This window comes from Nelusetta ayraudi, unplaced genomic scaffold, assembly GCF_046127955.1.
Source record: "Nelusetta ayraudi isolate G7.1 ecotype Tasmania unplaced genomic scaffold, CSIRO-AGI_Nayr_v1 ptg000071l, whole genome shotgun sequence".
NCBI lineage: Eukaryota > Metazoa > Chordata > Actinopteri > Tetraodontiformes > Monacanthidae > Nelusetta > Nelusetta ayraudi.
The window spans coordinates 2047764-2075539 of NW_027466121.1; the positions used below are offsets into that span (position 1 = coordinate 2047764).

At 42.2% G+C, this 27776-nt stretch overlaps 1 protein-coding gene across 3 annotated transcripts; it reads right to left on the bottom strand.

Annotated features, from left to right (window-relative positions):
- Window positions 1-643: 643 nt before the first annotated feature.
- cbfb (core-binding factor subunit beta) lies at window positions 644-27776 on the bottom strand. 3 transcript variants are annotated; one of them, XM_076042749.1, is made up of 7 exons: window positions 27578-27757; window positions 26866-26952; window positions 21721-21837; window positions 9762-9878; window positions 9362-9457; window positions 8512-8569; window positions 644-2166 (listed from the first exon to the last, which is right to left on the bottom strand). In XM_076042749.1, exons 1-6 carry the CDS (start codon window positions 27653-27655, stop codon window positions 8540-8542), a joined length of 525 nt encoding a protein of 174 aa, XP_075898864.1. In that variant the 5' UTR covers window positions 27656-27757; the 3' UTR covers window positions 644-2166; window positions 8512-8539. The 3 variants fall into 3 exon arrangements, with proteins under 3 accessions (XP_075898864.1, XP_075898863.1, XP_075898862.1); XM_076042748.1 differs by having other exon boundaries at window positions 644-2171; window positions 27578-27741; XM_076042747.1 differs by lacking the exon at window positions 8512-8569 and having other exon boundaries at window positions 644-2171; window positions 27578-27776.

Here is a 27776-nt window from a genome sequence, read left to right on the forward strand (position 1 = left end):
GGATACGAAATAATTTATACTGAAGAGAACATTTTCAATGAGCAGAATATTTCTGAGTTGAACCAAAACTGTTACACGAGAAACATAGCATCATACTGAATTCCAACTGCACAATATAAACACATTTCTATTTTGTTGTAACAGGAGCCAATTCACTTTAATGTATTCAAACAAGGAAAATTGATTTCATTTGTTAAAAGCATATGAAAAGAAACATAAAAAAAAAAAAATCTTAGAACCCCCAAAAATTTCAACTTAAATGTATATAAAATACAACTACCCTACTGCTGCCATTACGAGTTTATAACAAAGACAAAAGATGAATACATGTACGAAGTAGAAGTAATATAAAAAGTAAACATCATGACTCTCACACAAACACATCAGTAACAAAAACAGAAATAAACAAAAACATTTAATGAGTGCTGTAAAAGGACAAGGAATATTTAGTCTGCATCTAGCCATTGTCACTTAGGAATATCTGGGTGAGTGAATTCCGTATGTGAATTTCAAAGTCTGAAGATGATCCATTACTGACTGGGATCCCATGTTTCGAAAGCAGAAATAACACAAACTGCTGATGGCATGTGACAGATAAGTATCTCAGCTTCCTTCTTAGTTTCCTTTTTTTTTTTCCTCCCTAAAATTAAATGAGCTGTTAATGTTTTCCACTGAAAAGCAACACTTGAACCTCTCATGAGACAAAGAAACTATGAGGCTTGATGGCAACTCATTTCAAGAATAAACCAACAGAATTTATACCGGATTACGTTTCCAGGAACATTTTATCCCTCAATCTGTATACATTCTTTTGTAATGAACATTTTTTTTACCTGAAGGTCCCACCAGGATGCAAATTGAGTATACATGCCGATTATGTATGTGTACTATGAAATTTGGCTTTACGTCGATTCAATCACCCAGTTATCCTCTACCAAAGCGCTGAGAAGAGTGCGGTCCTGATAAATAGGCTGCACGGGTAACGAAAAAAAAAGAACATACAGGTAGGTAGGCCTGTGTTTGGTATCATGCATATTAAAAAAAAAAAGATAAAATAAAAATTGAAGGAACAAGACTGATTGTATGACATAGTGCAAAACCCCTCAGAGGAGAAAGGACTACTTTCTAAACCCCACCACAACACCCACTTTTGAGAGCCAACTGTCCTGCCCTCGGGCTGTTACCACTAATTGTCGCGGCATGACTGGTGATTTAAAAGTCAGGGCATCCTACGAGCATCACACCAAACAGAGTAAACACTTATTAACCCTTCACCATGTCGCAGTTCTCAATGCATGTGTTTTCCTCTATCAGGCAACTAACCCCCACCCCCATTCACCCCACCCCCAGCAAACTGAACTTTGGTCAAAGAAAACAGCAGGTTACAGGAAGTGAAAAGAACACAGGCGGCGTTAAACAAAGACACGTTCAGAATTGTGAAGTGTTGCACAACTCTGAACGATAATCTTTGTTTAACAACACGCTGATTCTGAGCTGTACTGGTAATCCCCACCAATTGAGCCCCGGACACAACCCTGAGCCAAACAAATCTCTCTTCTGACTGTCCTCTCCATCAAATATTACCCTGAACATTTACCGTGTATTGGGAGAAAATATACTTGGGTGCCAATTTATCAAATCTTTTCATGTAAAGGCCAAAATACCAATCACCTATCCCGTGTTGTATTCCTTTTGCATGCCTTGAACCCCAGTTGCCAATGTCACTTCCTTCACACTCGGCCACGGAGTCATTTTGATTTTCGAAGCTGTCACATTTGCAATGAAATGTTGAGCTACTTCTTGTTTTGCTTTGCCCTCTACACTAACTGCGACTCTCAGATCTCGTGTTGTCATTCTTTTAAAATGCTTTTTTTTTTCTCTTTAGATTTTGTTGCTTCCGAATGTTTCACCTCACAATGTGTCATTGTCTACATTTTCTTCTCTTCAGAATGTGAAGCAAATGATGTCGTTCATAACAGATCTGCAAACGGTGGGGAATCAGTCGTATGAAATCACATTTCCTTTTGACACTGTCCCATTTGTATTGTATTAACACTAAAAGAGCATCCGGTCTCTTCATTTTCTCTTCCTCTTCCACTTCAGCGCATCTTGTGTTCCACGTCAGTGTTGGCCATGTGTGAGCAAGGGCTGGGGTCCTGCTGTCGTCTGGACTGGGGAGAGACATGGATGGAAGAAAGAAGAGTAGGGTGTGTTGGGTTGGAGATATGAGAAAGAAAGAGGACAGAAAGATGCGTGAGAAACAGCAAAAGGAGAAGAAAGAAGAGAGACAATAAGTAAATTTTCAAATATCATCAAGTGTCAATATGGTAAAAGCACCTCTCAACACCTAAAAATATAGTCTCAGACCCAATAACAGACTTGATAATTACTATAGTAAGTAGTATTTTTCTATTTAAAAGTGTCTGCCCTCATGTATTCCCTGTTGTACTGCATACAGGCAGCTAATGAAAGACCTAAGCTAGCTTAAAGCTAAGAATTCGTTTGACAGAGAAAATAATTTGTTTTTATAAAAAAAAAAAAAAAATTGCATTTCACTTCAAAAAACAACGACGACAAAACTGCCCCCTACGATGTCGCGCGTTTGTAAGGCAGAGAAGAAACTGCATTTGCAAACGTTCACTAGAGGGAGCCAGAGAGCTCGCTAACGACGAGCCCGGTGTTGCCGCTGTTTACTGACTTCAGGGATGTTGATATTTTAGTCAAGGTGGCCGTCAGACAGACGAGTGAAAAGGCAGATGGATAAGCTGGCAGACACGCAGGCTGTCGGACACAGATAAACACACCATGTAGATCATTAGGTCATCCCGAGAGCCTAGCAGCATGACAAGACTTTTAAATATATTTAATGACTTGATGGTGTGCGTATGCGAGCCCGCGACATGACCCGTTGATGCCATAAAAATTACTTGTGATTACACGTTTACACTTAAGTGATAAGTGAGGGGAGTCGGTGGGGGTCTGGGGTCTGGGGTGGGCTGGGTGGAACAGACAGAAACGCAGACAGAGATAGTAAAGGGGTTGCTCAGTCCACCAGGAATGTGGTTTGTCATCTTAATCACGCTCCATAATAGAACATACACACAGTCACATGCAGACACACATACAGTATGTCATGCTACCATTTTGACTCGTCGCAGCCAGACTGACTCCAGTTCCTGTCTGTCCCCTCTGGATGTCTTCTGCTGCTTTATTAGACACTCTCGGCGATAACCACTTGACTTAGGAATTGAGACTGTCGAGAAACATTGCAAAAGCAGTTTTGGATGGAGGGAGCCACTGGAAGGATGTGTGACACGTCCCATCTGTCATGATGAATGGTGCTCTATCTAACAATTGATAACGAGTCTTTTCTATACGGCGACCCAGTGGTGGCAACAGACAATCATAACGTAGCTCGACCTACAGATGCTATGATTTTTATTTTTGTGCCGACACTTTTGGGCCCAAAGGAGGCGCAGTTGGTTTAGCACTGTCACTTCACACCGTGAACCTTGTAGGTATGACCGAATCAAAGACTAGCGTTTGCTTGACTGGCGACTAAATTGTCTGTCGGTGTCAATTCAGACGGTTGTTTGTCTCTCCGTGTTGGTCCCGTGATAAACTGGGATAAACTTATCCATGGTGTAACCCAGCCTTCACCCCAAGTTATGCCGGATCGTTTTGGGGATCCCTGTGACCCTTGCAGGATATAAGCAGTGCGGTTTTATTTTTTCCACATCAGCCATTCTGGGTATATCGAGCTCCATGAACAGGATTTTTTTTTTTTTTTTTAAATGTTACTGATTGAAGCCATTACAAATTTTTTGTCACAGCAATTTTCCTGAGTTGAAGCGTCGTTTCCTTAAATTTTCTTCTTCATTTCAATCTTCATTGTTTTTCATATGGATGCGTATTGTGCCTATTCAAGTAATATTTTAATCAAATTGAAGAAAAATATAGATGAAACTGTTTAATCTAATTTAGTAGTGACAGGTTTAATCCTGGTTTTATTTAAAAAAATTAAATAAATTGTATTTTACAGCAGCAACAGCGGCGTTTTAATTATAACTTTGCTTTGTAGACTCCTGTGCTGGTCGGCTCGTTTTGTGTGTGACTGCATAGAACCAGCACATCTTGCCTCTTTCATGCACGTGAATGTGGGCATTGATATGCCAGAAATCCTGGGTCGCATTCTGAAGTTGATAACCAGCTTCCGTTAGTGAATGTGGAGAATGCGTTTGCTCAGCTTGGTGAACTGAGATAATGAAAATATTTTCCCCAGGTCATTTCAACTTGTGTTGTGGACGTGACAACAGAGGATTTACTATGAATCACATTTATCAAAATCTTTGACAAGCACTGGCAACAGATTTCACTCCAACTTCACATTTTACTCTGGCAAATTGGCTACTTTGCATCAAAACAAACGCAGAGCTCTCACTCCCGGCTGTTTGTTGTCTCTCTAGAAAGGAGCGGTCTTTGATAATCATAGAAGCAGGAGAGCTCCCTGTATTGATCTCCACTCTGCACTAGATGGGAGCCTGCTGGGCCACGACAGACTGCTTAACCACAACTCAATAAGCAGAAGTGTGCGCATGCGCGCGTGCTCACAAATGCACTCCTTGCATTTTGCTATTCTACGGGGGATATTTTCTTCCCTAAACATCAACCCGCACAAACTGGAAGTCCTGCAACGAGCAAAGAAGAGTTCCGGTAAAGTTAAATTAAGTCAAGATACTCAGAGGTAGTTACTGACCAAGGACAGCTGGTGAGCATTATGCTGTATACAACAAATGGAAGTCAATAGTCAATGGAAGGTCCTTACAACGATAGCAGCAAAAAGCTGTGTGTGTGTGTGTGTGTGTGTGTGTGTGTGTGTGTGTGTGTGTGTGTGTATGTGTTTACGAGCCAGCCAGGGAGGTCTAATGGCAATCAATACTAATGATATATTAATGCTTTCAGAGCCAGCTCATCATTCACCAACAAATGCTTGTCTCTGTGTTTTTTCCTGTGTGTGTATTCGTATTAGCCACGTTTCCTTATGATTAATCTCTCTTCCATCCCTGACAGACACCTCTGACCCTGTCAGTTTTTATATTGCCAAAACGGTGGTGGTGGTCAAGTGGTAGAGTGGGGAGACTGGGAGGACTGGACATACCAAAGACGATGAAAATGGTGCCCATGGTGCTGAGGTTTACTGTCATAAATCATTTTTTCAAGTTATTTTATCCTTTACATTGCTTAAGTCTTGGCGGACTGCAGTTTTGCGCTGTGAGCTGATATAATTTAGTCGTCCCTTAAACACCAATGTATTATTTATCAGGAGCACACAAACATGAGTGCATCACGTCCATACTGTCTTTTTGTTACTGGCTTCATATCTATTATGAAGTTAATGCTAAGTTTTTACTATTTGCTTTTAAAATGTTAAATGGGTCAGCGCCTGAATACATGATAGAACTCTTGACTCTTGCTTAGACCCCCTCAAGGTCATTGAGGTCTGCTGATCATGTTGTTGTCCCAAACACCAGGAAGAAGAAACAACTGTGCTCTACTTATGGACATTTAGCCAGTTTCTGTGTTAGATCATTTAGCACAGTGATTCTCAAACTTTCTCTGTCACGCCCCACCTTGGAGGAAGAAAAATTTTCATGCCCCCTTGGAAGCCCCAAATTTGACGTGGCTGTGTGTCTTGAGGGATCCCGATGAACCTACAAGTGGCCCCATGTCTCTAGGACAAAGTTGACTTTTGACCCCATAGACTTGCATGGCATTAGCATCAGTGGACTGTATTTACTACAACAATTTAGTTGCAATTTTCTTTTTCTATCCCACACTTAATTGGCGTTCACTTAAAAAAAAAACAACTGGAAATAAGAGCTAACAAAATCCTTTTGAATACACAAATCACCCTTGAGTCTGGTTTATGGGTTAGTAGAACATAACCAAAGGCTTTGTTTTTAACTGAGAATATATGAACCAAACATTTGGCTATATTTCTATCTTTTCAAGGGAGAAAATGATATGTACACAAATTCTCAAATGCTGGTTCTGTGGTTCTTATGGCTGTTAGGGAGCACCACTAGGGAGCACTGCAGAGCAGACCCCGCCTGGTAGCACTTCACTTGGAGTGATGGCTCTTAAACCACAGGCATCCACAATCATTCTAAAGACAAGAGTGTCAATCTAATAGAGATTATGTTCATGTTTTTTTTTTTTTTTTGATAAATCAAACTGGCCTGCTCTCATGCTGACCCAGTCAGCTCATGACAACTGTCGCCCCTGTTGATGTGTCAAATCACAAATCTCGGTGGCTTTCATGTGCAAACTTTGCCTTTTCTCACTCTTTTGCCTGACAATTTCATCCGGCCATAGAAACTTTACAAGAAGCAAAAGAAACAGAAACAGAGGGTCCATTATTTTACTTGCAACACAAGAGTCTGTGTCTGTTAACCCTATTTCACCCTTTAACTGGTTGGAAACAACCTCTCTGACTGCCTCAGGAGATGTTCTTCAGGGTCATCACAGCAAATCATCTGCTTCTATCTGATGCCTTCCTCATAAAGAACAACACTACAGCAGGCAAATAGGCTAAGTCAAGCGCAAAAACTGGACATCTTGGAGAGCTTTTATGGATCTAGATGTGACAAACACATTTTCTAAAGCAATGCAGTGCCTTGAGGCTGAACTACTGTATAGGCTGCAAAAAAATCCTAACTGCCTTGTGCAAATGTATTGGTATCAAAAAAGTTCCTTTCATTTTTTTAGGGCAGGAAACTACTGCATACTTGCATTTGCATATTTTGTCGTTAAATCATAAAAGAATTACTCCCAGAAGTCTTGTTTTAGAGACTCAGTTCTATGTCCTAATCACAATTTAGGACATCAAAACAAAACAACACTGACATTTAACAGGGCATGCTGGGTACTTTTGGTCAAAATATCCCGTTGTACTGGTTACCTCACATTACCCAGACAGTTGCCCTCCACCAACTGCAAGACACAGAGCCTAAGGGGAAACACCTGGTTGTCAACTGATCATCCAAGAGTGAGGCGTTAAAGGTCTTGCTTATTTTTAACTAACTGTGTCGCAATTTCTTCTCCCATTTAGGGGTTAATGGTAGCTTATAGTAGCTTATGAAGCTATTGTATAGATGATAAAAGTAAACTTGAAGCGACTGCCTTTACACACTGCTAACAGACGCGTCTGCCAGTTCCTGCATGCCTTCCAGGTCAATTACTAGCAGAAACATTTTATTTGGCTGAAACTCACACGTTCAGCCAACATGTAACATTCCAAACCTCACTATTAGGATCAGCTCCAACCTGGGAGGAAAATGTCATTTTTTTTGGATGGTGGTGTGTACTTTTAGGAAGACTGGGTACCTATACAGCATATTCTTAAATTGTATTTAGGAAGACCATTGGAAACATTAACAGTAATTAAATTAACTGTGGTAGGTCAATGCTTTATGCAATATTTTACGTGAAATTTTCACATCTGGAGTACAGCTTAAGGTATTACTGTAAATCTACTGCAGCAACCAGCTGTATCGAAACAAGCATTTTTTTAAATGAATCACTGGCCTTTTGCTTTGAATAAATGTCTAGTTTAAATATACCTCTATTATTATTATTAATAATAATAATAATAATAATAATAATAATAATAATAATATTATCATGATTATAGCCGTTACAGCAACTTAACACAGCTCTTTGCAAAATCAGAACGAAAGAACAAAGAAGGTCCAAACAAACCCCCTTTCTGATGTTTTAATACTCTGACAAGCTGCCAAAAAGCTCATTTTTTTTTAATTACCACACAAACATTTTACTACACATGCATTTGCAAATGAACCCGCCTGGCGTGTAAAAGTCAGCAGACCTCAAAGCTCACTGAGGGTATTTGTCATGAATTTGTTGGGTGTGAAACCACAACATAACATACGGTAAAGTGGAGCAGAGTTCACATGAATTCATGAATGAACGTCTGTATGTGAACCGTTTTCACTTCTAAATGCAAAGCTTTCTTCTAATGATCTCCGGGTTTTTGAAGGTTATTGTGGTGCGCGTCTTGATTTTGCAGGAGATATAGGGTATCTTATTTCTGCGGGAGCCTCAGGGAAGAAGCTTAAGATCCCGATTTCCTGTGTCCCATCTGCCTGTTGGCTCCCTTTATCTGCTCGGCAAGTCCAAACTGTGTTCTTATGTCTATTCCAAAGATCAGGTTTTCTGCAAGGCCATGTGTTGGATAGCTCTACTGAGTGTAAAACGCAAAACTTGACAATAAATCTTGACTTTCTGTCCTTGGCATTGCACCCTGTCCTTGTCACACATGCACACACAAAATAATTAAGACAGCGATACACAGAAATAATACCAAATATAAATCGTACGCAAGCATACCAAACATGCAAACATTAAAAAGATGCGAAAACCACTCGCTCATGCACACTTAGGGTGGTTTAGTGCATGACTGTGTGATAAAAGTACAAAGAAGGCACATACCCTGTCCTTTTCTGCTGGCTGGGTGTCATCAGTCCCAGATTTTAGAGACCACAGAGTCCTAAAAAAAAAAAGAAATAAAAATTGTGAGGGTCATTAAAGGGGCAGGATGCCGCTGATCTCCCCGGAGCCTTTGTGGGAAAGTCAGCGTTGTCTTTCTCACCAGTAGGACTCACAAATGTAGAATACAGCAAGTCATAATATGGAATCAGCATTTCAGTACATCACAGTGAGGTATCAGACATTTTCTTGTCACACAAACAAAAACTTTCTCTTGTGAGAAATAAAATGTATAAATTAATTTTCACTAACTGATCGTGCACTAAACCTACAATTCATCTGTCAATTTGCTATTTGAATTCAAAGTTGAGGACACAAGCGCACTGCGCAGAGCTCTAAGCCAAGTGCTTAAGCACAGCGAGTCCAACCAGAACTATGGCTTTGTTAATTCATCTCTGAAAACCAAACGGTTCATTCAGACAAACCATGAGGAAATTATGGGATTAACCCTCCTTATAATATTAATGATAAATTCTACCGGAATCTAGAGAATATTTACCTATTACAGTATTTGTTTGTTTTTCTTATGTTATGGCACTATGTCATCCTGCTTATTTTGCACTCGACTGGGATTTCACAAAAAGAACATTGAATTTTCCAGCAACGTATTTTTCACACCTTAAGATATATATAAACACTGCGGCTAAAACCTTTTGTCAACGCTCCTTTTGAAAGTTAATCTCAAAGAAAAAAACCACACACACAATGTTGCACTTGCACTGAACGTTAGTCATTTCTAGTTGGGCAACTGTAGCCACATTGTGCACACAAACAACAGCAACGAGCCTCTCACCTCCAGGTCCTCCCGGTGTGATCGGTCCCTGTCTTCGAATTCTCTGGTCCTGCGTCGAGCCTCCTCGAACGCCGCCTGGGCCAACGCATCCTCGTGCTGCAAACGCAGTCGTGTAGGGAGAACAGATTTTGATCAGATCAGCGTTGAGAGACAGCGTTTAGCTGTCTGTCAGTTGAGTCGAGTTATTTTTGCATTCAAGCGACTGAGTTTGCTTTTTCGAGCATCGTTAGAAACTATATTCAGAGTTTCCCACTGCGATACTGACAGAAGTCATCATCATCATCGTCAGCTATCACAATTCTTCCAACTCACTTTGGCCTGTCTGCTACTCTAACACTATTTCTCTCTTTCTTTGAAAACCCTTGTATTCCTACCATCTTTCACATTTGCACTTCCTCACCTGCGCCCTCTCGTCGTCGTACTCCAGGTATCCCATCCCATCCAGTCTCTGCAGGTCAATCCACCCTCTCCAGATCACACATACCCCATTCAAGATCATCGGAGCCTTTAAAAAGACCTGGCGGGGGGGGGGGATAAGAGAGAGGAGAACATGAAAGAGTTTTAGAAAGAAGCAGGAAGAGACTTTACATTCATGCTGAATTGCTGTGATTTAGTTCAGAAATTCTCCCAGCATGTGTCCAGTGTGAATCTCATATTGTTTTCCTCCGCTGGTGTTGGTTAAAATGCTCCACGGTCGGACAGTTGTGCTTCGGGTAACCACTTTGTGGTTGTGTTTTCAGTTTCTCCACCGCTGAGCACATTCAAAATGAACATATAGCTTTGTCGCGTTGTGATAATTACTTCTATCAGACTCCCACACACTCTCATCAGCATCAGTTGAAAAATACCAGCTGTTTTTTCAGGTTAATGAGAAGCTGTGTGTGGAAATCACCCTCCTCCCCCTTGCCGGTGTTGCTGTGAAATATGAAAAACCACTAAGTGCGTCAAAACAGCTTCAGCACAAAAGGGTTTTACACAGTGTGGTGTGAAGGTACTGAGCGTGTTTGTCAAGACAGTTTCTCAGGGCCTTAAAAAACACAAGAGCGTCCACGCGTCCAACACTTAAAAAAAAAACAAACACACACACACACACACACGGGAACCACAGTAGTCTTGGTCAAAATGTGATAAAAAAAAATAATAATTCAGAAACAAGATTTGAAACATAACACACAAATCAGATTTGCCCTTTCACTTTTTATATCAGGCTGCACGAAGACGCCTTGACTCACAGGCGGTCCTTTGTTGTTCCCTGATATTTTTATCACAGTAAACAAGTTGATCGAAAAAAAAATTAGCAAGTAAAAAAAAAACCCCACCCCATTCACACACACACACGTCTGGATTTTCTGTGAGCCATGCATTTTCACTCAGGCTATTTTTGGTCAGCCTCTCACAGGGACCTCTTTACCACAGTTACCCACAGTGCACCGGGGCAGCAGGGGAAACTGCACTCCAAGAGAATGTGGGTTTTTGTGTTTATTTTTGAGTGCGTTTTTGTCTCTCCCCCTCAGTGTATGTGCGTGTGTGCGTGCATGTGTTTGTGTGTGCGTGTGTGTTTTTGCGTTAAATAGTCTTGTGAGAAAGATGGCTTGCACATCTGGGGGGGTGCGCTTTAAAAGAAAGCCTCATTTGGCTTGACAGGGAAGTGTGTGTGTGTGTGTGTGTGTGTGTGTGAGAGAGAGAGAGAGAGAGAGAGCGAGAGAGGGGGGAAAATATGTAGAAACGGCCCGACCACAGACTTCCTCTGAGAGAGAAACCATGTCAACCCCCACATCCATTTATTAACAGAGCAAGACAGAAGAGGTCTCACAGAAGGAAAGCAGGGAACGTGCCGTGGAAATAGGTTCAGAACTGCCATACAGTGGTGTGGCACATTAGCAGTCCTGATGTATAGAGTAGCAGAAATATTTTTTCATATCCGTGTTTGTAATGTTAACAGCTCCGGTGGTTGGTGTATTTTGTTTGAAGACGCCGTACTGCCGCCGCCACAGGTCAAAAGCTGCGCAAAGAATTGCGGCGTGAAATGTTCCGAGGTAATATTCTCCTAATATACAAGATGTGGCGCATAAAAGATAATATACTAGCGTTCTACAAGCGTTGATTCATTGGCTCGATACAAAGATTATTACTTTACATCTGATGAATGTGAATAAATTATTAATTATAATTGCCAGTATTTAATATTTTACTTTTGAGATTTTGAGAACATCAGGAGGATTTTGCTGTGGGAATATTTGAAAAACTTTTGTTTGTTTGTTTGCTTAATAATGTTCTAAAAAAAAAAAACTCAACACAGTGTGTGGGCATGTGTGTGTGTGTATGTGTGTGTGTGTGCGTGTGTGAGTGCCGCCGGTCAGAAAGTGACAAAGATAAAGAGGGATTTGACAGCATGATGCCTCTCTTGCAGCCTGATGCGTCACTCCAGCACACACACACACACACACACACACACACACACACACACACACACACACACACACACACACATACAGGCGCGCGCACACACGCAGCACTCACGAGGTGTGTGAACACAATGGCCGTCTGTGTTGTCGGTTGTGAAAGTCTCTCTCTCTCTCTCTCTCTCTCTCTCTCTCTCTCACACACACACACACACACACACACACCCTATACATATATATGTCCTGAAATTTCTAGAGACGTCTGCGTCTGGTTGTTTGGTTGTGAGCACATGCTAATAAAATACAAGTCCACAAGAGATACGTGCAAAAGTTTTATGAGTGTGTGTGTGTGTGTGTGTGTGTGTGTGTGTGTGTATTATTCACACAGCAGCCATGTGTGAAAGTGTGATTCAGCAGCTCGTCACAGGCAACTCATGCCCTCTCAATCTTTCTTTCCCCCCTCTACATTACTAAACAGTATAAAAAAAGGTCATCTGCATTTCACCATTCAATCTCAGTCACTGAATCGACTGCAGTTCCTCACCTCTTTATAAAAATGGGAGAATAAATGAGAGGACATATTTGAAGCAGTATAACAGGGCAGTGCTCCGTCTAACGGAAGCACTGCCCAATCATGTTGAAAAAACCTGCTGCTGCTCCTCATTTCCAGCTCCTGTTGGCTAAAGTTGGACTTACTTAACGGCAACATCCACTTTTTCCTCATCTAAGACCAGTCAAAACGAAATGCAGCGATGTGAGTGGGCACATTCTTCAACAAGGAGCCACGTCCAATGAGAGGAGCGACCAAAGTGCTCTTATCTCACCGCACATATTTCAAGAAAACAAGAGCAAAAATCAAAACAAAAAAATCAAAAAAACAAAACACGAGACTGTTTCTCAAGACAAAAGGAAAAAGCACATTGCGACACAATCACTTGTTTTTGGGGGGTTTGTTTTGCTTGGATTTGGTTCTTTGAAAAGGCAGAAAGTTAAAACGCAGTACCAGACCACAGACATCACGTTTTCTTTACGTGTTGGTTGTAAATGTGAAATGTGCTTGGACTGTTTGATTGTTCTGCAGCTCCACTGGGGACTTCAACACTCAGGGATAATTTTGACAAAGGTAAGTCACCTAGAGTGACAGTGACACTCTGTAACTTTGAGACTATATTTAAAAAGCTACAGATTAAGGTGCTACATTTTAGTTCTTAGAAAATTGGAGATTTTTTTTTTTTAACTTTTAAATCTGGCGTACAACGTTTCACAATTTCCTTTTCAACAATACGTGAGAACACGGCCGCTGAAACACTGGTGTGTGTGTGTGTGTGTCAGGTATGAAAGCACCAGGTGCAGAGAAAATACGTTGGTGACCTGCGGTGCCCCCCTCACACGCTGAAAGTAACGCCTAAAGACAAACAGTCCAACAAATACTCACACACACTTTGTCTCTCTCTCTCTCTCTCTCTCTCCCTTTGTCAAGTACGTCTACATCTTTATCTCGCTGAAACAATGAATCCACCAAACAAACGACACAAGAAACAAAAGCTAAACACACGTCACATGACTCGGTGAATCCTCACAGCTGGATATTTCAGCGTATTCAGTTAACGTTCAAAGGGTCGGACCAGTAGAGAAAAGGTTGGCAAAATTCCCTGCAAACATGACATCCACAACCAGAAAAACACCCCCGTGTGTTCATTTCTCAGCCCTGTGTTTTCTTCCTGGCTGAAAAACAAAGGCCATAAGCCGCCTCTCGTTTTTCACTTCTGCCCGATGGCCTCGCGCTGCGTGTTGGAGCGGCTCATGTGTTTCCTACTGCAGAGTAATTGTCCTCTGGTTCACTGGCAGTTTGTATTTCCACAGTGAGCTGCGCTAGCTGCCCCCCTCCGCCCCCGCGGCCTCGTCTGAGGAGCAAACTGCCAGGAGACACAGAATGTTCGTCGTAGCTCTATGCAAAAAAAAAAAGAAAAAAGAAAAAAGAAAAGACAAGGGTCCATCCCTGAGGGCCCGAAACCACTGTTTGTTCCTATGGCTTTCAAAAGGCATGGAAATATCATGCAAATCCCCCACACACGGCTGGGCTGCACAGCCAAAGCAGGACGGGGAAGGAGTGCCGCGCTTCATGGAAGGAGTTCATGTAACTCAACTGGAGAGAATTAATTAAACTATCATTTAAAAAAAAAAAAACCCTCAGGAAAAATTCAGTTATGACTTGCATAAAATACATCTGATGCTTCTTTGTCTAAATCTGAGCTATAGTAGGAGGCCAAGAACACCAGGGACAGTTTAGAGGGCCCTCAGTGAAACAATTTGACATTTTAAAATGTAGCTTCTAGAGCAGAGGTGGGCAAACTTTTTGACTGGCGGGGCCACAATGGGTTCTAGAATGTGACAGAGGGGCCGGAGCAGGAGCAGATGGATGGAGAGTGAATGTTTGTGTTTTGGTGACCCACCTCATAGGACTTCGTGATTTAATGTCAATTGAAATTGAACAATAGCGTTACAACAAAATATGTGTCTTTGAAACCCCATGGTATTAAGCTCTTTATTGAAATGACTCTTCAAACAATGAAAAACACAGCTCTCAGTTTAATTACGCATTTGCTGTTAATATAATTTCTTCAAGTTCGGCGGGCCGGATTGAAAGCTTCCCAGGCTGCGTATTACCCCCGGGCCGTAGTTTGCCCATGCCTGTTCTAGATTGTCGATAATGTGAATAATAAGATCACTTTTCGTGAGTGAATTGCAAAAGTTTTCTTTTTTTTTTTTAAAAGAGTTTTAAGTTTTAAGCTAAATCAAAGTCAAAGAAGTTTCCGTACAAAGTTCAACTTCCCAGCATGGCACCACTGAACTGAAAGGGACGAGGACGAGTCCATGAAAGTTCCCTTCGGTGAAGGGATTTTTCAGATAACGCTTCACAGACTTGCTCAATCGGACTCCTGCACGCGCATTCCACTTCCACTTCCAAAGAAATGATTTCACCTGCCTGCGGCAACGTGACGGTGTCGTGATTTTCCCCATGTTGTTGTTGTTGTTGTTGTTAGCTTTGCTAATGCATGATATTAGCCTTCAGAGTCCCCATGGCACATCAGGGGATCCAAATCTTATTAAAACGGACATCATTTAAAATCCATGATTCTTAGCTTAGCAACTGAAATCTATTGATGTGAAACTCAGTTTCCCCAAAGCCGAAAGCCACGTAAAGTGCAGCCGAATGAGAAAAATGTTAAGAGATTCACATAGATCACTAATCTGTGGGACTTTTTTTTAAAAAAACGTCTTGGCAGGTCGGAACCAATAAGCCAGAGGTTGCACCACGTCTTCTGCTGGCTTCAATCCACTAAATAGATAATCATCAGTTAACACAAACCAAGCGGTGGTGAGACGGGGGTCTACTAAAGCTGGACACGTTTCATCAGATTTAGACCTTTGATACGGAGCTCATGGAGTTAGAACAGTTTTCAAATATTCCATATGATGTTTTGATAAACGTGAAATGTTCCGGTCTGGGTGGTTCAGACCTGAGCTACCCACAGACATTCACGCTTCTGCCAAAGCGACGAAGATAAATGAACGTTCTCCCTCTCTCCTCTTGGCACTGCCGATGGTTCGCACCTAAGGGAAAATACCTGGCCGGCTCGGACGGCACATATTTCTCTTGATTCAGCAGCCAGACGACGCTGTATATTTATATCACTTTTGGTAAAGCAGCAGTGAAGGTGCTTTGACCTGACGTGGATTGAGAATTGAATTTGAAACGGCTGACGCTGCACACTGTGATGCACCGACTACGATTTTACACACAGCTGTGAAAACAAATTTAAAAAAAAAAATTGTAGCCAAAGTCTGCTTTAATTAGCAAACGCATTAGTTTGTGTACTTGAGACGACACAGTTGTAAAGAGTCAAGGTGAGCAGGTTGTGCCGCTGATCGGCAGACAGTTCTGGCGAAAAGAAATGGAACTGACACACACGTGCGGAAATTCACACCAGACTGACCTCTTTCACTCAACAACTGTACTTTGTGCACCTCTCTCTCTCTCTCTCTCTCTCTCACACACACACACACACACACACACACAGTCTTTCTCTTTCTCTTCGTCTTTCACCTTGTATGTGCAAAAAAACAGGGCTCTGCTCTAGCACAAAGACGTGATGCAAGGACACATGCGCGCACAAACACACACACAAAGAGCAGACAAACACAGGACCCTGTCTATGCATGGGCTGCAGTGCATTGTGGGAGTGGGTGTGGTCATTGATCTAAGGGCCCGGAGGAAGAAATATGACACCTTGTGGGAGGAGATGTGATTGCGCCGCGTGTGTTTATGCACGCGACGTGAGTGTGTGCGTGATTTTTTTTTTTTTAAGCCAGGTTAGTTTGTGTTGAGTGTTGTGAGGCCGACTCGGACCGTACGTGCGTTTGTGAAAGTTCACTGATTGAACGAAACGACCTTCATTTAAAAAGGACACGAGAATCACTTGGGACGTACAAAGTATACAGTCTATCGCTTTCTTTCTCTCTCTGTCTCTTACACACACACACACACACACACACACACACACACACACACACTGTTAGATGCAGAGCAGCAGTAGCAGAGGGAACCAATTAGCGGTCTGCCTTTGATGATGTCACTGACAAGTCACGCACTGGTGGCACAGCTTCCGTACAGATGGAAACAGAACACCGCACATTGCCGTGCGCGCCCGCACACACACTCACACACACACACACACACACACACACACACATACACATCTTATATCTCACACTTCTGTTACCCTGTAATTTAGCTATCAGGTTTAAGCCTCCATGATTCTCCAGTGTCACATTAACGTCAAGTGTGTATGTGTGTGTGTGTGTGTGAAGGGGAGAGCGGGAGAGAAAGAAAGAAAGAGGAAAAGAAAACCCTTTTGAATCTTTCTTTGGGACGCAGGCTGTAATTATGTGACCAGGTCTGCGCGCAGATTAAAAGGGAAAAACATGTTTGCGAGACAAATGCTGACAGAAAGGCGAGCGTTCACATTGTGAATGTATTTACTGACACCAAATGGTGAGGATGATTAGACACAAATCTCTGATGGCTGCTTGATATATAATGTACTACACATAATGTCAATGACTTGATCAGTAAGTTACCATCAACCTAATTGGTCTATAAATGTGGTTCTACAAGGTTACATTGCTGGATAGCAAACAATAATAATAACCCAATTTGGTATCAATGAAGCAAATCTATCTACAATATCTATCTATCTATCTATCTATCTATCTATCTATCTATCTATCTATCTATCGCTCTATCGCTCTATCTATCTATCTATCTATCTAGATATAACATTTTCTTTTTTTTAATGCACATCCGCGCATTTCTTGTCTGAAGCCATCAAGTAAACAAAGATGCACAACCTCTTGGTAAGTTGTGTGTTAGCTGGACAAAAACTTTTAGCCCTGGATATCCGCAAGAAAAGAGCCGCAGTTTCACGTCGGTGACGCCACAACGCTTAGAGTGTGAATGGAAACCAAACCGTACGCAAGAAAAGTCACAAAACACAAACACATACTGTAGGTGTTGCAGAAGCTAGCGGACACATGGTGATGCCTCAATTTGTACGTTAGGTGTGTATTCACTTGAAGTCCAGCCAAACCACAGACGGCAATAACAGTGTTTTGGCTACACTTGTGAGAAAACACATATTGTTTCTCTGTACGTACAGCAAATAATTGTGACTTGTTCTGCACTGCATGACACAAGTCGGGCACTGGCACTCGTTTCGCCGTCCCCGACAGACTGACCTCTTCCATCAGGGTTGTGACAGATACGCTCATCTGCTTCTTGTTAAGGCTTCACCGGGTTCCCCCCAAACCACAACCACTCATTTCTGTCTGCCTCTTTTCTTTCTCTTTCGGCTTGTGTTTACCGCTGATGTGATTGTGTGCGCCTTTTTGTACGGAGATCTGAGTGCACGAGGATAAGCTCCGAGTCGGGCCGTCTCCCGGTCTCATCGGCATGCAAGGTTAGCGCACAAACACAGTCCCCGATACGCTCCAAGATTCACACAGACACACTCACGCACACAAAACACACACTGAGAGAAAAAACAAAACAACCTCCACAAGCAAAACTTTGCAATATAATTCCTGTGGTTTCAACCTCCTCCTAAGTGACATCCTCAGAGGAACGCGTGGAACTTTTCCTCCAGCAATTAGTCCGCGTCGAAGACAGTTTCTGAGAAAAATATCAAGTTTCATATGAGATGAGTTGGATCCCGGAATAAAAACGCACTGAATGCTCTGACACTACACTTAAAAGTCAACAAAGTATCACAAAAGTAAACATCTGCTGTTTAGCAGCTATGTGATTGTTAAAAAAAAAAAAAAGGCCATTCCCGATATTTATGTGCATATATATGTGAATTTTTCTTTTTCATTTCCATTTAATACTGCTTATCAAGCAAAGGGGCGAAAAAAAAGTTCAGAGTGACATCTGGCGTTCACTGCCACCCAAGCAATATGGCTTACATTTGTTTCTGTTTATGGTTGTCTTGTGTTCACAGAAATATTTTGGCCGGTGAAAGTTCAGCTACACAGCCCATTCAACGGCGTTTAGTGTTTTATAATCAACGTGTTACCGTTATGCACCAGACAAAGCAGCTGCAGATGCAAGAACTCCAGGTTTGAAGCTTGCTAGCTAGTTAGATGCTAATGCTAAAATCGTCTTTGTTCCACAGCTGGCTTCCATTAGCCTGCACGGCACCGAGAGGCTACTTCTAACCCTTACACACACATTGTATTTTCTGACCAACTTGAACCTGGCTCTGCTACCATTCTGGTTTGGCACCATCTGTGTTTAGAACTGAGGCGCGAGGGAGAAAAGAATGGCGGGAGACGGCAGGCGGAGAGAGTAGCGGAGCAGGAAAAGGAAGCATGGTTAAAAAGTATGGGAGGTGGGTGCGGCACGCAGTCAAGAATAGCGAGTAGAAGGAATGAAGATTGAAAGTGGATGTTCATATAAATCTGTATAGATAACATTTTTTTTTATTGCAATCTGAACTGAAAGACAATCAGCATTTTTGTTTTCAACATTTATATACAACCTGTGTACATTTACAAAATCCATGTCTTGTTGTGAATTCAACTGAATTTTCGTATGACAATTTTGAGGCTCCCCTGATGTGTGTGGATTCAGAAATTCTTTGAGTTTCTATGGAGAATCATCTGTAGCCAATCAGACGGTCTCCCTACAGGTGGTGGCTTTGACTTTTATATTAGAAATATCTTGCCTTTCAAACAGCTTCTTGACTTTAATACTTTTTGACACACACATTCTGTAAAAAAAAATTGGAAAATATCAAACTTATTCAATAATAACTAGAGTTATTATGAGAGTGCTGTGCTTTGAGACTCCACAGGGCTTGCGGCATCCAACTGCTTCTGCTTATGAAAGAAAGGAACTGGGAATGGGACTTCACATTAGTTTGACACCATTTTCTTTAGTTTTGCTTGTGACGAATGACTTTGTAAAAAGGCTTTGAAAAAGTTCGAAATGTACTTAACAAAGTAGCCAGACCTCACATCAGACTTAACCCGGTGCCACTGGTTATGGCAACGCGTCGATGTGATTAGGTGAAAATAAGACAGACTCTTCTCACTCAATAGTAAAAAAAAAGAAAAAAAAGTTTGTCCAATGAGGAGGTGAAACTGTCTCTCTTCCCCTCATCTGTGTGCGGACAAAACCTTAATGTTTCCAGTCTAAGCTTTTGGTTTGTAAATGTGCTTTGCAGTGTTTCTGTTGCAAATTCCTGCGTGCAAATGCATTTAAATAAGGGGGAAAAATGGCAACGTGGATTGAACTTAAGGACACACGATCAACCCCAAATATGTTGCCTGCTCTTGCTGGCTCACAACAACGCAGCTCAGCTTTTTGTGTCCGTTGTTATTTCTGTGAAAATGCTTGTGTGAGAGAATTAGAACAGAAGGTGTAAAATTTCAGGTTTCGGGGATGAAGGACTCATCGTGGGGAGCGTATTGTGTGATTGTGTTGTGACATTAATTAAGAGCAGAGGTTGCAGCGTACACGAAATCTCTGCCTCACCCTGACAGTTGCAGTCTACAGGGAGGTCCAGCAGGCTGCTGCAGAGGGTGGTGTGTGTGTGTGTGTGTGTGTGGGGCAACAGTACTTGTTGGGAAACTACAGAGAAAACATCTCATACACAATGAAAGACTGCATTGGGCAACACAACAAAGTGTCGTAGTCCACATCTACAATCATATATTTAAATTACGTTGCGCTCAAGACACCATGTTGAGCACTTGGCCTGTCATGTAAAACAAAAAGGTGAAATAAAACTACACGTCTTGACTGAAGCTGTCAAAAAGCAGCTTCTGAGACATCTAATTTGACTCCTTGTGGTGGAGGCACACAGTGTCAGTACAGATACATAGATAAAAGGAGTGAAAAAAAATGGTCAGAATGTTTGAGTTTATCCACAGTGTGTAAGAGTGTGTTGAGTGCGTGAATTATTGGCTTCCGGTTCAAAAGAGCCACAATGAAAGTTCTTTAAAACCAATGACTCTTAGGCCTTGTCCACATGGAGACAAAAAATAGGTGTTCATTTCAAAATACTTCCTTTGACTTTTCATTGTACCGAAGAATTTGAAACCGTTGCAGTGTATATGCCAGGCCTGTAAGGGGAGCTCTACATGAAACTCTTGTGATGTAAACAAACCAAGCCATAGGTATGCTTTTTGGGCCCCATGTGATTTTTCTTTTTCTTCTTGCAACACCACGGGTGGCCACTGAAAAAATAAGCATGCTAGCCAAGTGAAGGTGTTATAATACAACCATGAAACAAAGTGAAAGAAAAGGAAAAAAATAGAGCGATGATGTTACGAATATGAACGCACGAGCGAGAAAGCGTGAACGTTCATGTCAATCAAAGACATTTAAAAGGAATTTTAAGCGAACCCAAGACTGTATGTAATCTGCCACTGTTGCTGTTGTTGGCAGGATTAGCCCACACGGGTCAAGGGAGATTTTGGACTATGAAGTAAATATGGAAATGCTCTTTGTTTGTTTGATAATGCATCCACACATTAGAAAAGTCTTACCAATACTCCAAACCTCGGCCCCGTGAGGACGAGGCCTTGGCCTCATTAAAACTTCACAGATATGTGAGCACTGTTTTGGTGACCGGGGACTGAAAAATCGTCTTAAGCGCGGCCACAAACTCACTGTGGACAATGTGCACGCCACGCACGTTGCCGATTGAAGTTGTATGCAAAACACTCGGAGAGGTGTATACTGGCACACACACACGGTTTGCACCCATGGAGGCACTTGTGTGTGTTAAATAATTAACAGGGTGAGATTAGCGCATCAGCCCTGGGCTCATTGATTCTCTGAGAATGCATTTTTAATGAGCCGCCAGTGAGCATTCACTTCAGCTGGCCAGTGTCCGTGGAGGAGCTTCTGACTTCTAGTCACACACACACACACACACACACACACACACACACACACACACACACACACACACGTACACACATACAGGGATTTAGTGCCATGGGAGACAATTAACAAACAAACACATCAAGCAGTAGGAGGACCTCTGCACAGCACACTACAGCGGATCACGTCCAGAGCGACAGAATGAGCGAACCGATGTCTTTGCAGCCTGCTCAGCTGGTTTAGCTTTGTGTCTCTGGTTGTCTGGACGGCCATTTTCACTTCATAACATAAAAGAGGAACAGAAAGCAAACAAGCAGACGTAGAACATTTTTCAAAATGTGTGTATCAAATGAATCAAACAATCATGTGAGAGCCTGACACCCCACCCCTCCGCCTCTCCAGGAACCTTTAAGTCTTATGTTGAAATCAGTCACATCATCAACAGCTGATGTGAGAGCACATGAACCTTGTGAGTTTTTGGGATATCTCGCGCCTGGTCTTACCTTTCCCGTCTCCCTCTCAAAGTCAACGTAGTCCCTCGTGGGAACCTGCCGCTGCTCTCCGAGCAGGTTGGCAGGGAAGAACTGGAGAGAGAGGTTGGTGCCTGTGGCCACAAAGGCCTTGAGAGGGAGACAAGAACAAACAGAGCGAATATTAAGAGGTGTCCACATTTGTCAAACTTTACAAGCAAAACGCTGTTTTGATTAAAATCAAACAAACAAATGACTTGAAAGCAGTAGATATTTTTAGACTATCAAATTGGAAACTTTTCTTTTAGACAGGAACTGGAGCTTTAATAACAAATAAAAACAACTTTACTAAAGTAATAGTATTTGTTACTGTAATATGATATATATACATATATAAATATGTATTATTATTATTATTATTATTATACACACTTATGTACGTATGTATATCTATATGTATATATACATATACATTTATACACACACACACACACACACACACACACACACACACACACACACACACATATATACATATTAATATAATTATAAAATACACATATATGTTTTGTTTATATATTTGCATAGATATTATATATAGATATATGTACAGGTAGATTTGGTCCTTTCAGGCCTTTTTTATTATTTCGGTCTTAACCTAGAAAATGTAAAACGTCTCAGTCAAGTCCGTTCCGGACTGACAAGAACGAGCTTGTGACCTGCTCTTCCCACACACACATAATCACATCAAACTGCTCTAGTCCTCAGTTTTTGATTTCTATAAAACTGCCTCTTGCTCTAATGGAAGACATTTCCATCGTAATAAGCCTGCAAGCACACGTGCGCTCACACGCGCACACACACACACACACACACACACACACACACACAGACACAAATTAAATGGAAATCGATGGATTACATTTTTCTGTTGCAGAGGGGCAGAAAATCTAGTTAGAAATTGTGTATTTCATGCACAAATGTGCATGTGTGTGAGGATTGTCTTTGTGTGTGTTCCCGGTGCGTTGTGTTTCGCTCAGACAGATCAATGCTAAAGGCATTAGGGCGGGAAGCACATGAATTATGCACCCTGCCAAGTATCGCTCATCAAAGACAGAAAGATTGAGGGACAAAAAATGACTTCGGGGAGAAGAAGGAGAGGACAACAACAGGAAGAGGACGGCCACTCGCAGTGTGTCCGCAGGAACACAAGTGAGAACCCCTTTTAGTCAAGCACACACACACACACAAAGACACACACACACTAGGGGCAAGGAAAGCACGAGAAGACGCAAGTCATCATTTCTGCTGCGTTTGAAGTGTTGGATTACGACCATCTGATAGTCATTTGCTGCCTTGTAGTGTGAAAGAAATGGAGGGAAAGAGAGGCGGAAGGAGGAAACCTCAGGGTGAAAAAAAGGAAAAAGAAAAATAGGGGAAGAACTGCAAATGTAAGGGAGGGCTGAGAAAGACAGAGTGAAGGGAAAGAAATTCAAACGGGAAAATTCAACAGAAATTGGATGTGGAAATAGTGATAAAAATGTTAAATTCGGCAGAATACGGTGGATTAACGGAGAGATTCGTACGCACTGCAGCACAATCGATTGCAGTCAGGAAAGCAACTCATGTCTAATGAGATAATCCACTCTGAATGATTGTTCAATTGGGTAGATCAATCCTGAACACTTTAGACTCGATCCGTGTGTGTGTGTGTGTGTGTGTGTGTGTGTGTGTGCCAGAGGGAGAGAGACCGAGACAGAGAGAGGGAGAGAGCGAGTGCGAGGAAAAGAATTCCTTGCTGCACGATAAACACGATGAGCAGTTTGAAGCAAAAATAATTCTCAAAATAAAACTTTGCCCGGACTTATTTTTCACCTCCGTCAACAGGCCTTATATTTATTTCAGACAACAAAATACAATACTATATAAAATATAAAAAAAGTAGTGTTAAATTCTTTATTTAAAAGTAAATATATATGTATTTCTTCTTCTTCTTCTTCTTCTATCTAAACTGAAAATGCGAGTTGATTCCAGTTAGACTGATCAAGCTACACCCGACCACATCGCTCCTGAACAGGTTATCGTGCATCCGGTCTCGGGCGCCTGCGCTCGATGGGAAACGTCCCAACGTAGAAAAAAAAGAAATTGCTCCTCGACAGCAGCCCTTGAGCCCCGCTGAGTCGCAGAAGTTGTTCACACGCGCCGCTAAAATAGCGCCATGATGTCACACCTGCCGTCCGGCCTATTAAAGCCGCCGGCATCAATTCTCACAGAAGAGGAGCCACGATAAATATGGTCGAGGGCCGCCAGACGGACGGACAGACGGACAGACAGACACATCATGCCCCTCGGAAACACGGTGAAAACTAGCTTCTGGGGACCGACTACGGTCGGTGTGCGAAATAACCCGTCAGTATTCGGAGGGGGAGGCCCCCTGATTGTTACACACAGGACCGGTTGGCTCCGCTTGGCAAAAACAAAATTGTGAATAACATTTTTTTTTTTAAATTCATATCGCCCCAACCATGAGTTCAGGAAGAAGCGGGTATTGAAAATGGATGGACAGGTGGATGAAACAATTAATATTTATAATTATATTTATAATACTTTGAGGCTTTCAGGGACTCTCGTGGGTTAATCGGGGCAGTCTGACCCCCCCGGATCTCCCTGTAAATCCCACACTGACTACACCGCAGGTGTGCCAGCAGCCCGAAGGCTCCTCGCCTCACTTTTTATCGACAACTTAATAAAGAGGATGTCTTAAGTACTTCAGACTCGGAGTGAGCAGCAGCCGCATCACACGAGTTCGAGTGAGTCCTCGCTCGCCTCGAAGCGACACGCTGCGCTTCCCAGGTGTTACGCCCCTTTTTATTTTTGCAAGGCAACCAAACAAAGGTCACCTGGTTCGGCTGACACTCAGAGGAAACTCCCCTCTGCAGAGACGTGGTGGTTAGATGTGTTTCGACTCCACTGAGCGTGTTTTTCTCCCACCGGCGCAGATTGACGTGCCTGCGTTTTCACTTTGTCAAACAAAAAAGTTTAGACGAAACAATCTAAACTGTTATAATATTGACTGGCACGGTAATATCATGGCAGATGGTGGCCGCAATAAGCAAGACTGATGTTATACTGAAACTGCTCTTTCATCGTGCTCTTACTGTTGCTGTATCCATAGGAAAAAAAGAGAGAATTTGTAAAAGGAATCGCATTAAAAACAGGAACATCAAAGCTGATGATAGCTGATTAAACCAATGCAAACATAAAATATTGCATATATGAAATAATGGGCTTATTTTCAAGGACAAAAATTAAATACAAAGTGATTCATTTTGACTGTATGCACGTCAGACATCTTTTTCAAACATATCCAACTTCCACTGCGGGGCTTCTGCTATTAAAAGACCACATTTTAAGCTGCATCGAGCAGTGTTGTTGGGTTCGGTGTGTGAGTTCACCTCACGGACAGGGAAATCTAATTATAAGTGATATAGCCGTCGATATTTCAGACCTGAAAAAGAGGCTATCGTTTTGTCAGCAGGCCCGCGGCCAAGTTTTAAAACAGGAGGAAAAGCAGCTAAGACGCACGCTGAAAAAAGGCACGCTGGCGGGGAAGATCAGTCAGAAGAAAAACACACACACACGCACACACACACACACACACAAAGGATGAAAGGCGGAAGCTATGAAATAATTTTAAAAAAGCTTTTTGGCCATATGGTTTATACATTTCAATTGATCATAAAGCAAAGGCAACTCTGTCTTACCAATATATTCATTTTTTTTTTTTTCCGAATAGCAACCGCAATCTTATTAAGGCCCTAAAATGAAATGTTAAATTTCTGAAAGCATGTGATTCGGGAGCTATTTATACAAAATCAGAGATTTGCCCTTTTAATCATTCCAAAAATGCAACTTAAACAATGAAAATATGACATTTTCACTGACACTGGTGGGTCAAATTATTTTGAGAAAGAAAAATAGTGCTTAGTCAGAGGCAGCGCTCTGACGCCATGCGCTGATGTGAACTGGCGAGCACAGCCACAAGCCACATCAGGTCTTTCCCTCTCTTCGGAGGCAGACCGATGTGAAGAAAACGCCAGATCGAACGTATTTTTAAAAAAAACAAAACGTGGCAGCGGAGAAATGTGATTGGATGGTGGACGTAGACTGAGACGACTGACTGCTGTGAATTCAGGGCTTTGTGTTTTGTCAATTGGCCAGCTGCAACTCCAACCAAGTGGATTCAATTTTTGTTTTGTTTATTTTTACCGCACCTAAAAAAAAAAATAAAAGTTGATGGTAAGTACATAAAACAACAACAAGCTGGTTAGTTGCCAGGTTTAAAATGATTCTTTCCGAATGAGAAAGGGCGTCTCGATGCAAATGCGCATTTGAAATTCAAACGTAAGTCATTTTTTTCTCGTTAGTCAATGACAGAGCAGAAAATAGCTGATACATATTATTTGTCAGTCTCCCCAAATAAAGAGCGGAGTGACAAAACAGGAATGGAGTTGCTAATACTCACAGGTTTTCACCGCCTATTTACCAGTTCTTAGCATTACGGTGCCGCTGACCACAACGCAGTGTGACGTCACAGGACACTTATCTTTCTGTTTCTCTCACAGCACGCCGACCAAAATTAGAAACATGAACGAGTGATGTTTACCTGATGTGACCGACAAAATGACGGCCCTAACGCTGCCTATTGTAACCATAATATGAGCATATCGTGACGATAACCATCAGTTCTCACACACCGGCGTGAGTAAGCTGCAAAATTTAGAGGGGAAGCGGTGATGAAACGAAGACTGGTGGCTCTGCATGACAGACAACACGTCCTCTTCCTGGTGCACAACACACACACACACACACACACACACACACACACACACACACACACACACAAACACACGTATAGCGCAACCGAGGTGTCGCTGCGAGCACAAACTGCTCAGCCTTCGTGTTCTCGTGATAAGGACAAGTTTGTGTCTTCGGGAGGGAAGAGAAAAAACCTGAACGAGCTGAGCTGCTCTTCCCATTGGCGATATTGACATATCTTCACACACACACAAACACACACACACATACATTTCCATGAACAAATGCACCAGTTTTGTTGGGGTGTTTTGACAACAAATAGCAAAAACATGGGAAAATCAGAAACGGCCTTGCACTCACCACTTCTGAGCGGCCATCCCTGCAGGCGTTCTGGAAGCGGGCTTGCCTCTCCTCGTGGGGCCGGTCCCTGAACCCGGTGTATTTGATCTGCCATGAGAGGAACACATGGTTTTAAGTTTCCCGGACCACCTTTTTTTTTTTCTTCTTCTTTTTGGGTCTAATTTTGGGGCGAGGAAACGCTCCATCTGTGCTGCTTGACGGCGACCGGTGATTCTCACCGCCAGCAAGTTCGGGGAGGTGGGGGGGGGGGTTGTAATTTGAAGAGAAGCCACAGGAATTTTCATATAAGACAGAGGGCATCATTCTTTGTTTGTCATCATTTCTTCATCGGAGCCTTCACCCCAACCACCCAAACCAGTACAGACCCAAACATCACATGAATAATAATTCACTGTGTATTTGTATTAAGAGATTAAATGCACAAATAAGAGTTTTTGCCATGAAAGAAAAAAAAAATCCCAGACTTGACGCTTCAGGGCGGCTTTACTCTTCTCTTTACTGTATTAACGTACAGGATCAGTTTAATCCTGCTGCCCATTCAATGACTGAATTGAAAGAGCGTTGGGTGGTGTGAACGTACACACAGCGCTGTCTTAATTTCCGCCACCAGTCTTCGCAGAATGGACCCAGTGTGTGTGTGTGTGTGTGTGTGTGTGTGTGTGTGTGTGTGTGTGTGTGTGTGTGTGTGTGTGTGCGTGCGCGTGACGCTCACCTCACACTCTCTGCTCAACTTGCGGAAAAACTCCTCATTGTCAAACTTGCTCCTCTGGTCCGGGACTACCCGCGGCATCTTCTTCACCAGCACTTCTTCTCTTTTTATTGTTGTTGCGGCACCGCTCGCGCTCTACTCACTTTTCAGCGCTCCCCCGGTTTTTTTCTTCAGAAAAATAAAGAAGGAATAAAAATGATAA